The 12,042-nt window shown below is 44.1% G+C and overlaps 1 protein-coding gene across 1 annotated transcript; it reads left to right on the top strand.

Moving 5' to 3' along the window:
* Positions 1-270: 270 nt before the first annotated feature.
* LOC106819150 (PR domain zinc finger protein 12-like) lies at positions 271-5,642 on the top strand (the record flags this gene model as incomplete). The annotated part of the gene is made up of 5 exons (XM_014823806.1): positions 271-449; positions 1,753-1,908; positions 2,387-2,522; positions 3,853-4,035; positions 4,472-5,642. Coding segments are annotated over 5 exons (830 nt in total), but the record flags the coding sequence as incomplete, so codon positions are not given.
* Between the last annotated feature and the right edge of the window lie 6,400 nt (positions 5,643-12,042).

The following is a 12,042-nucleotide window of genomic DNA, read 5'->3' as shown; positions in this document are numbered from 1 at the left end:
CACACACACACGCGCGCGCGCATACACACACACACACACACACACGCGCGCGCGCGCGCACATACACACACACACACGCGCGCGCATACACACACCTACACGCTCGAGCAAACATACACACACGTGCGCGCGCAAACACACACACACACACACACGCACTCACCCACGCACGCACGCATGCACACATACACACCCACACACACTACCATGCAAAGCATTTCGGGTGATAGGTGTCGGTGGTTGTTATACAGTGGTGCCCTCTGTTTACAGTAGTGCTGTCGTCTGTGCCGCCTGGAGTGCATTTGGCGCCATCTACAGTCAGCGCAAGCAGTTACGGAGTGTACGCGTCGCTGTGGATACGAGAGGGTGTCACCATCGGTCCATTCTGCGGACAGCGACGGCATGTCGACCAGATTGATTTTTCCAAACACAACCCGTGGATGTGGGAGGTGAGGAGTTAAATAATTTGATGGACCTTAAAGGTGGCACAGGGACATGAGGCATAGTTTGTAAAACGTTAAGAGCAGTTCAGCCACCCATCCGGTTATGTTAGATAAAAAGAGAAGCATCTCTTTTTATGTAACATAACTCGATGGGTGGCTGAACTGCTCTTAACGTTTTACAAACTATGCCTCATGTCCCTGTGAAAGGTGGTGCAATCAGGATCGCCCCCAAAATAAAAATTGCAAACCTTTAACCATAGATATACACAGGTTGTGTATATCCTTGCTTTAACCTAATTCAATCCAATTGTAGCCAATCAGAGCGCGTCCACCTACAGCAGGCAGTCGCGTTAGACTTATCCAGTCTTTTTCCTGCGTATAAACGACCCTGAACCCACTTAACCAATATGCGGTGCAACCTGCAATTTAAATGCGAAGGGGACACCCTTCCCTGAAACAGTGAAAATGTGAGTAATGCCACATCTTCCTCTACCATCTAGTAATCTGCCCCCACAGCTTCTTCTTTGTCGTAGTCTTTCGCGGATAGTCCACGCTGAGACGTCAGCTAGGGGCTGACCTCCCTGTTGATGATTCTTCTACACCTTCCTCTCTATCGGCCGTATCGTCCTCCGTTACTCCCAACCTTCTCATCTCCGCCTCCACTCCATCTAATGCTCTGTCGTCCTCTCGTCCTTCTTCCTCTCACCGGCTCCTCATCTCTCTTCCTAACCACATGCCCATACCATCTACTTTGCATTACAACTTAATGTCTCTTACTCCAGCTATTTCAGTATTTGTCGTACCTCTTCATTTGTTCTTCTTTCCCCCACAGCACGACGTGTCTATTATCGTGTCTATGAGTATGAGGTATCAAATTAGTATCAAGAACCACATAATCATGCCAAACTCCTGTGGGTGAAAGTTTTCACGTGGAAGGTGCCATGAGAGATTCCAGATCGATCGCATGGCTAATAACAATATAAATAGTTGTAAAAATTAGTACACCATTCGCATGCAAACTAGAGTGCACGTTTAGATACGTTAGGAAAATTTATATAGCACTACAAGGCCGTTTGTGTTAGCATAAATATATCTATACAATGTAAACAACGTGTACACTGTGTTCTGTGTTTGTCTATAACCAGAAAAGATTGATTGCCACGTATTTCAATTTCTACTTGGTGGTTCGGTCGGGTTTCGTAGCAATGACGTTCGATGTGATCGCAAACCGATGCAAGAAAACGCACATGACATGTTCATCGCGTTAGGTTTAGTACGCTCGCACACATTTGCTGGTTATATCCTGCAGGTGTTAGACACAGAAGGAAGTGTGAGCCACGTTGTCGATGCTAGTGAGCCACCATGGCGTACCTGGCTCTCCTACGTACGCTGCGCGCGGCAACAAGACGAACAGAACCTGGAGCTGGTGCAGTCAGGCAATGAGCTCTTCTACAGGACAACGAAGGTACCAGCAAACGTCGCGTCATTACTCCCATCATGCAGTACTGCTCTCGGCTGCCGAAGATAAACACGAAACCACTACCTGTCATCAGGCCCTAGTGTGAAATAGCACAGATTCTCTCAGAGCGAAGCATCTTTCTCCTAAATGATGATAAGCATGAAACCACTACCTGTAGTCCACACTCATGAAGCCCTAGTGTGAAGTATTAATCACAGATTCTCTCAGAGCGAAGCATCTTTCTCCTAAACGACTACTCATGATCTGTGTTAGTGATAATGACTACTGCACCATTGCAATGTAGCTCCTTTGCAATCTCCAGCGCTGATCTATATGTTCATGTCAAGAATATTTCCTATGTGGTTATTAGATCATGACGTTAGTAGAGGGTGTTTAGATCCATATGGAGCAGAGTGGAATATAATGGCCGTATTATACAGGTTAGATGCGCATGCTTAATGAGGTTTCGCTCATCTTCTCACAGCCAATACCGCCCGACCAGGAGCTGCTCATATGGTATGGCAGCCGTTATCTGCTCTTCTTTGGAATGCTGGACGATGCAAACTACAGGCGGAGCGGTCACCTGATGGCCGAGGAAGTGACCAGACCAGCCTGTACAGGTATTAAAGAGCTAAGTTCTTTTTCTGTGAGTTTGCAATGGTAGTGCCTCGGGTATTGTTCAACCAAACGGAAAAATGACATAAGGGGTAATGGCTAAGGGCAAAATAAACTTGTCTCACTGTATTACACTCTATAACAAAATTAAACGAATATCCGGAATTATCTGAAAAAAACAGACAGACACCTACTGGAGTCAACTGAAAATAGCATTCGGAAATCATGTACATGTAAGGACCATATCAAAGAATTCTGGAGAGTGCGGTCCAGCAAATGCGAAGTGGAAAGGGTGGAAATATTACATGATCCTAGAGTGTTTTAAAGAGAACTACGGTTGCAATTTAATGGAATACAAACGATACACCTGTTATTTAGAAGGACTTCGTTCTGTCTCAACTGAGACAAGTTACTGCCATACTGATACACTGTACAAATCAGACGTGCAGTCAAAGAAGAGTAGTGGTATTCTGAATTTCCTGGACCCGCTGGAATGAATCTACCATTGCATTTTCCTAGAGCACTCTAAGGAAGCCACTCAGCTTCCCCTTTCCAGGTTCTCGGTTTAGTAGGTGAGGTAGTGGCACCCGTTTTAAAGGTAGTGTCAGGTTGCGTCGATAGATAACAGAAACACAGTATTATGAAGACTACTCTTCGTGCGTCTATTTCAGTCTAATCAAACACAATCCTACGATACTAAACAGATGTCTCCAAGTCGTAACACTCGCGCCGCGTGTCATATAACCGAATGCAAATAACCATCGTACCTTACAATGTAGATCGCGACGTAACTCGGCTAAGGGAAGGGGGTGGAACTTAGGCTTATGGAAGGAATAGGTGTGGCAAAACAAGGGAAGATCACGAGCTCGGAAAAACTCGACTATGCGGCTGAAAGGAAAAGGCCCGAGTCCCTACCTGGGGACAAGGCCCGAGTCCCTACCTGGGGGAAGGGGGTATAAGGGGACTAACCATCACAGATCGGCCCTCGAGTCATTAGTGTACTCGGATGCTATAAGGGGCGTTGTGTATAGTGATTACCTGCGGCGTTCTATTATTATGTATCACTTGGAGCGATGAGGTGTGTTGTTTATGGTGATTGCTTATGTGAGGCGGCTAGTGTAAGGCGGTATAATTAATATCTGCGGGAGCCTGCACTATCCTACAGCACACTTTATACCCCCTTAACCAGAAGAACATAATATCACCACGAATAAGATAGAAATGAATACTTATGTTACTTCTAAAATTATACAGGACATTCTCTTTAGTATTACGCACTTCTGTCTTCATGAATGTGGTTTCAAAATTCAAGATGCCTCACTTGCTATATTACAGTGAAACAGATGCTGCCCGTATGTAAGCTACAGTGCACCGTCTGTAGGCGAGGCTTCAACTCTAAGAGCAACCTTCGTTCGCACATGCGCATTCACACACTGGAGAAACCATTCCTCTGTCAATACTGTCACCGCAGCTTCAGCCAATCGTCCACTCTACGCAACCACGTCCGTCTGCACACAGGTAAGCACGCACAATCGTAGGTGCCCCAGAAAAATGTGGCCGATACACTGATAAGGAATACGTCATAAGAATTTTCTAGATGACCAGGGCCGTAGGCTGACTCAACTGTGTAATGATGAGCAATGGGCGCAGATCTTGAACAACGTCCATATAGTGTGGTAGTGGTGGGTCTGAGACAAGGCTTTCATAGGCAAGTGACCAAAAAAATCACGTTTGGGTTATCTACCATTATTAGCTAAGCTTACTTTTTAATTTTGCTCCAAAATCTAGGGGGGCAGCTGCCCCCTTGCCCCCCAGAGGCTACGGCCCTGATGACAAACAAGAAGAGCAAGAAGCATCCGCACGCAGAATTGCTCTCACAACCCCGCCAGACATTCAACTTCGTGTCTATAACCCTCTTAAACTATCTATTTCTCCCTCTATCTGGCTGTCATAGGTGAGCGGCCATATAAATGCCATGTATGCAGGAGTGCTTACTCCCAGCTCGCTGGTCTCCGTGCGCACCAGAAGAGTTCGCGACACCGGAAGCCAGCAAATGCTGCTCAGAGAACAGACAGAGGCGACAAGCCATCATACCCAGACACACACCACGCAGATGACGCAAGCCCGTGATGTCACCAGCGCTGCGCCATCGTGAGAGCAACACGAGAGTGTAGTCGTGGCAACCACCACGCAAGGCTATTGACGCTGTCACGATGATTTAACTGGGTCACTGTGCAGTGTATGTGCGTGCGTGCGTCTGCATGCCTACGCGCTGTGATCATGCACTTATTACGCTAGTCCACCAAACAGTATGAAACGACACGGAAAGTGTGGAGCGCACCAAACACAATCGACAGTTCACTAGTTACGTACTAGCATGGCATGTTACTTGAGTCTTATACATAAATAACAAAGTTTCTCAATTATTGCCCCAAAAACAAAAAACGGAATTTATTTGAACAGAATGAAATCGGGAAGAAAACATGTTGTTGCAACTCTTCCTAAATTTAAATCCCATTAATGGACTGTGTTTCAATGCTGAAAGTTGTCTTGAAATTTTTCCAATGAGACAAATAGATTAGAATTATATACGTAATTTATTTATTTTACAATGCAACTTTTGATAACAATGTATTTCTACAAAATGTATATATAATATTGAATAAATAAATACTCATATTTAATCAAAAATTAAATGGGTATTTCTAAGTATGCTACAGATCATTTTTTATAACTAATCACCATTATTTTGATGCCATGGTCAATAAGCTTAAATACTGATAAGGAAATAAACAGTGAGAGTGTTCAGATGTTATTAATCACTGCTGACCTATCTCAGATTTATCAAACATGTCATGCTAACAGAAACTTCAGAATAACTTGTCCCATATGTAGTGTTTTTCCGGGTTACAATTGAATCTAAATGCAAGACAATAGAACACCACAAATTTTCTTTGATGGAACAACGCACATTGCATTGCTTTCCTAATGCCAAATAAAAAAACATACTTCAAAATATTGTGATTTCTGAATACCTACATATATGACTAACAATTTCATCATTTGTAAAAAGCTGTGTTGAATAATTTCGTTTTCCGATTGGGCAGAACGTTCATATGGGCAAATGGACACTGGAATCAAAAACGTTTGAAAATTACCAGAATATACTTACAAATTGTAAATCTTTTATATTTATCAATACATTAATAAATTGCACAGCACCTACTGCCACTGATATGGTCAAATTCGAGTCGTGAAAGTGCATACCAAATAAAGGATAAGAATTTAAAATCTAAAGAATGAGTCTGTTCATGTATAAAGCAATATTTACCGACAACATTTTATGTTCACATGCACATTTCACGTAATATATACAAAAATGCACTAAAACTGACAGGATGAATACCATTCAATTCACCAATAAGATTAGCTTCGTGACAAATTGCTTTTTATAATCACGTAAACACTATAATTCTACTCACATGTCTGCACGCATCTCCGCAGCAATATCCACGTATGTAGTGAGCAAACCGTGTCATCACCATGAAGCCAGTTTCTGGGTCTTCATAACTTTCCTCACAGTTCTGTAGTTTTCACAGTTGACATTAGAATACAGTTCTATTGATGAGAAGCAGTTCAAAGCAGTTCTTATTGCAACTACTGTGGCTTAAAAATGATTGATGCCAAGTTCAACTCTAAGAGACACTCGCAAAATGTACTTGTGCTACTCCTAGTAATACATTTTTCTGATGCCTAAAGGCCTATTTACATGATGCGTCCTAGACGTACGTCTAGGACGTACACCGTGTATGACAATGCAAACGCAATGTCGGAAGAAATTAGAACTTCCAGCCTGTGCATCCGATATCGCAAGGGTCATACATTTGCATTGTCAATGTCATACACGGTGCGTTTTGGACGTACGTCTAGGACGTACACCGTGTATGACAATGCAAACGCAATGTCGGAAGAAATTATAACATCCGACCTGTGCATCAGATATCGCAAGGGTCATACATTTGCATTGTCATACATAGTGCTTTTGGACGTACGTCCTAGACGTACTTCTAGGACATACGTCTAGGACGCATCGTGTAAATAGGCCTTAAGTACTATAAGCAAGAGCTAATAATATCTAGAGTGTACAACGGAAAAACGGGAAAATTGTGCTATTTCACGACATGATTATTCTACTTTGCCTGCGAGTCTAGAATAATTTTATGGTATTGCATTATAAGCAGGATTCTTTGCTCTCTAAAACAAGACCAGCCGCTTGTTAATACGATACTCCTAGGCTGAGATATTGGCTCGTAAACTTCCCATCCCACAGGCCTCACGGCGCCTCGAATCCACATCAGTCAGCATCCTACTCGCCTCTAAGCATTTTGGCTATCGGTTTCCGTCACCGCTTGGAGAGCTGATAATTGATGTCACATGCCCAAATTTGGTACTCTTACTACACCATATAGTAACTGAGCTGCGTTGTAGACTTAATTTAGAAAACATTGCCGGCTCCATCATGACAGGCATTAGCCATGCTAGGAAAGATAATGGGAGATAAGGGCATAGGCGATGCCCCTGAAAGTCACTTATGATAACCGAAACGCCGTTCATTCATAAAGTTATCGCGGAAAAACCGAACTCTCACGAAGCAACCTTAGCGGCGCGAAGGATGCTGACTGATGTGGATTCGAGGCGCCATGAGGCCTGTGGGAGGGGAAGTTTACGAGCCAATATCTCAGCCTAGGAGTATCGTATTGACAAGCGGTTGGTCTTGTTTTAGAGAGCAAAGAATTCTGCTTAATGCAATACCATAAAATTATTCTAGACTCGCAGGCAAGGTAAAATAATCATGTCGTAAAATAGCACTATTTTCCCGTGTTTCCGTTGTACACTCTAGGTATTATTAGCTCTTGCTACAAGTCCTATAGCCCGACCAGGCTGTGCGACCGATTGTCCGACCGAGATCTTCTAACCCTAGCAACACCGTTTCTTGGAGCTATATAAGTCCTAGATGAACGTTATATAATATATATATATATATAAACTCACGTACGCACGCACGCACGCACGCACGCACGCACACACACATATATATATAATATTAATAGATCACAATATTAAAATATATACACAGCAGGGTGCGAAATTAATGGGAGTCCGGAGTAAAATACATACTCCCTGATTTACTGTCGGACTCCATGATTTGACATCTGCAGGAGTCCGTGGGACTCCCTGAAAATTCTGCTATAATAACAAGTTCGTTCCAGAGCACGGTCTCCCGGAATTACCGTATTTTTTTCAGCAAATGTCCAAAGAAAATTTGGCAGACGTGCATCGCATGAACCTTCAAATACGCACATGCGTTATTGTTGTTGTGCTTTAGTTTTGAACTTCAGACTACGGACTCCCTCATTTTGCTACGCCGACTCCCTCTTTTTGAGAAAAGTTAATTTATAACCCTGCACAGTATTACATATATTGAAGTTGATAAAATTTACATAGACAATACCCTACAAACCTTTTCTGCTTCTTTATGTCGCTCATAAATCATAATGTCATTAGCAGACAACTTTTTAAAATCCACCAGCGCCTCCCATTTTTTCGCTTCTTCTCGGAAAGCAGGAGGAAGCATGCTAGATGAATTTGAGTAATGTTTTTGTCCTGACAATTTCATGTTGTGATTGCTATCCTTTGGCTTTGCCGTTGCCTTTGGCATTGCAGATTCACTGCTACAAATACTACTACTACTACTAGGATAGACATTTGAAATTAAATAAGGTGTTACTTTTGTCAGTTTGTGACACTCACGCACCCACGGTAATCTTCGAATTTGCAATAACGCCAACATTAAGTAGCGTTGCTTGTGGTCGAATAGAATATAAAAATAAATAAACTAAAGCAAGTTTACTAAGCCACTAAAATATCTTACACAGTCTCATACTCATAGCCTACACACACTTCAACCTATGCTTCAACTTGACTTCAACAACAACCTGCTCTCTGCTGCTCGATTTGGAAATAAACTGGTGGCGCCATCTCACAAATGTAATTACAATTATTTCCTAGGTTTCAAACAAAAATAATACCGGGAGTGTATAATACAAAAATCTCTACATTATACAGTCTTGATAATATACTAGTTAGTCTAGAACCATAGATATGGCATGTATTTTGTTTCATAATTCGATTTTTTGTTTTATGGTTGATTTTATCACATGTATTACATTCACGGATCGAATATGCTTCGATTCAGGGATCGAATGCTTTGATTCACGGATCGAACGCTTCGATTCACGGATCGAATGCTTCGATTCATGGATCGAATGCTTCGATTCACGGATTGAATAATGCGATTCACGGATCGAATGCTTCGATTCACGGATCGAATAATGCGATTCAGAGTCGCATGGTTTGATGCGGTGCGTGCAGTAGGAATCTACATAATACAAACTAGAGCACTCGGAGAGCACAGACCTCCGCCAAGGCAGCTGAATTCTCTCAATGTGAATTTTTTTATTAATTAATTAATTAATTAAGTGGAAAAATTAATTAATTAATTAATTAATTAATTAAATAATTAATTGGATCCGGATTAGTGCGAGCGTGCAGGTGGGGGAGGACTGTGATTGCCCCTTAGCCTGTGGTTGCGTGTTTGTAAGTCTACAGCCAGCGCACCTGGCGGAAGTGAACTGAAACGTGCGAAACCCACAAACACACAAACCAACACTCAAACAACGCGAAATTTTTTTCCCCACTTGAGTTCCGGACCACAGCCAATCAGCGCACTCCATTCACTCGATCGACTTCCTCGAAGCAACAATGTAAAATGAATACCCATTATCCCTAACCCTAACCCGAACACTAACCCGTACACGAACCCTAACACTAACTATAATCCAACCATATATATACGAACCATATATTACAAAACACTATCTATGGTGGGTCCGGAACTCAAGTGGGAAAAAAAATGTGCGCCCCGCCCCGCGCATGCGCACTTCGCGTGCGTCCCGACCCGCTAATCATAATTCACAGCTCGCGGTCTTGTTTGTGCGAAATTTCTGATCCTAGCGGAAAATATATGTATATAGGGATGCGTATGGCATTGCGCACTTTCACAATATATTGCTCCAAATATGGCGATTTCCACTTCAGCTTAAGACACAAGCATGGTGAGAGAAAGGTACGGGATGGGGCGAGAAGCTGTGGAGAAAGAGGAAAGGGGAGAAAGGAGGAGGGGGAGAGAAGCTAGGTTGGAGGAATGAGGAAGGGGAGAAGGGAGAAGCTGTGGAGAAGGAGGAAAGGCGAGCAGAAGGTTAGGAGAGGGGAAAAGCTGGTGCTGTGATGAGGAAGGGGGAAGAAGGGAGAAAGACTCGGTGAGAGAAAGAGAAAGGGGGAGAAGGGAGAGAGTTGTGGAGAAATGAGGAAGGGGAGAAGCTGATGGAGAGGATGGAGGGGGAGAAGCTGGTGGAGAAAGAGGGAGCGAAGAGAAGCTTTGGTGGAGACAGGAGGGAAGGGGGAGAAGGAGCGAAAGCTGGTGGAGCGAGAAGGATAGAAGAAAAGCTGCATGGAGGATGGAGAAGGGGGAGAATCTGGTGGAGAAGGAGGAAGGGAGAGAACGGGAAAAAGCTGGGGTGAGGAGGAGGAGGAGCGAAGAAGCTGTTCGGAGAAGGAGGAAGGGGAGAATGGGTAGAGAGCTGATGGAGAAGGAAGGGGAAGAAGGGGGAGAGGTGGTGGAGAAGGAGGACGGGGAGAATGCTGTAGTGGAGAAGGAGGAGGGCAAGAGCTGGTGGAGGAAGGAGGAAGCGAGAGAAGAGCAGGGGGAGAAGGGAGAAGCTAGGTGCGAGAAGGAGGGAGGGGGAGAAGCTGCGTGCGAGTAAGGGGAGGGGAGAAGGAAGATAGCTGGTGGGAGGAGAGGAAGGGGAGAAGGGAGAGGTGGTGGGAGAGAGGAGGGAGGGGGATGAAGCTGATCGGAGAAGGAGGAGAGGGAGAAGCTGAGTGGGAGAGAAATTGAGGAAGGGGAGAAGCGGATAGAACCGGTGGTTGTGAGAAAAGAGGGGAGAAGACTGTGCGAGAAAGACGAGGAGGAGAAAGCTGGTTGAAGAAGGGAGGAGGGGGTAGAGAGGGAAGAAGCTGGTGGAGAAAGGAGGAGGGAAGAAGCTGGTGGAGAAGGAGGAAGGGGAAAAAGAGAGAATCTGGTAGAGAAGGAAGGAGATACGGGAAGAAATACCTGCCAACCCAGCCTCCCTGTACATTAATTGAAAAATACCGCGCCGCACACTTCTTCTTTCTCCCCTTCCATCTTCGTCAACCAGACTTCTCCCCCTCCCCTTTCCTTTTGCGTACGCAAAGCTCGTAGGTAGCGATTTCTCAAACGCAGAGTAGCACACTGCGTACGCAAATAGTTGATGAAGTTTCCAGTGTAAATCGCCTACGCCATGGTGGCTGACTGTGCTGTTGAAGGGGCGTGCCCTAGCATAAACAATCACACTGGTGCGGCAAATACCGATAGGCAACAAAACTGACGACTCTTTGGATTTAAACCATATGGCTCGTCTAGCTTCTGTACTAATTGAAGTGTGGGGAGAATGTGATAATGTCCCAACATTTTCGTTTGTATGATGTAGCGATTTTCGCTTTATAGCAATCGTGGCATCGGATGTGCAGTTTATTTCACGGGAGATGCAGCATAGCCGGCGGAGGACTGGTTCAGGAAGGGAGAACAATAGAAGGAAAGACGGCTGCGCAAGAAGGAAGATATCGGCCTGAGAGTGATGGCGATGCAGTTGTGGTTTCTAGAAGGCGTATAACTGGTATGATACCAGGTGGTTTCCGGTTCGCTTCCACTACACTTCACCGCTCGTACCACTGAATCTCATATAATATAATCTCTCGATGAACTAATATGAAACTAAGCTCAGATAAACTAACTCGATGAACTAACTTCGAATAAACTAATATGATCATCATCGATCTATAATTATAAGGAGATCAGTCGGGCCTGTACCAGCTTGATTTCATTTCAGCTCGGCATCGGCGAAACACGAAATCGTTGCGCCCAATCAGAGAGCTGTAACGGCAGCCAATCCAGCCAATCAGCGCAGCATGGCTTTTGCCTGACGTCATTTCATCCAGTTATTCAATGTGCCTTGATCGATAAACGAGGCTTGCGAAACGCACCACAGGGTTGACGGTGTGAACGTTAGCAGGCGGATAGATAGATGTTAGTGAAGCGAAACATACCGCACCTGTACAATAAGGTTAAGAAAGCGCCGTCCGATCATTAACAGTGCGCGTACGTTATAGTACAGTTACCAATGGTAAGTCACTAACTACTAGTGTGGTAATGTTAGAACTATCTGTACGGAACGTATACTGTTAAATCGTCAATGTTAGCCTCGGCTGTAGAGATTAAATTACCGGTAACGAGTTACAGAGCTACATCGCGTTTATGAAATATGTAAATACATTCATATAGTTGTTATTAACCGTAGCTGTAGCTGTATTGCTTGTAGCTTACCG

This window comes from Priapulus caudatus, unplaced genomic scaffold, assembly GCF_000485595.1.
Source record: "Priapulus caudatus unplaced genomic scaffold, Priapulus_caudatus-5.0.1 Scaffold2898, whole genome shotgun sequence".
Classification (NCBI taxonomy): Eukaryota; Metazoa; Priapulida; class Priapulimorpha; order Priapulimorphida; family Priapulidae; genus Priapulus; species Priapulus caudatus.
Note: the sequence above shows the minus strand (reverse complement) of the source record. Positions and strands in the feature narration are given on the sequence as shown.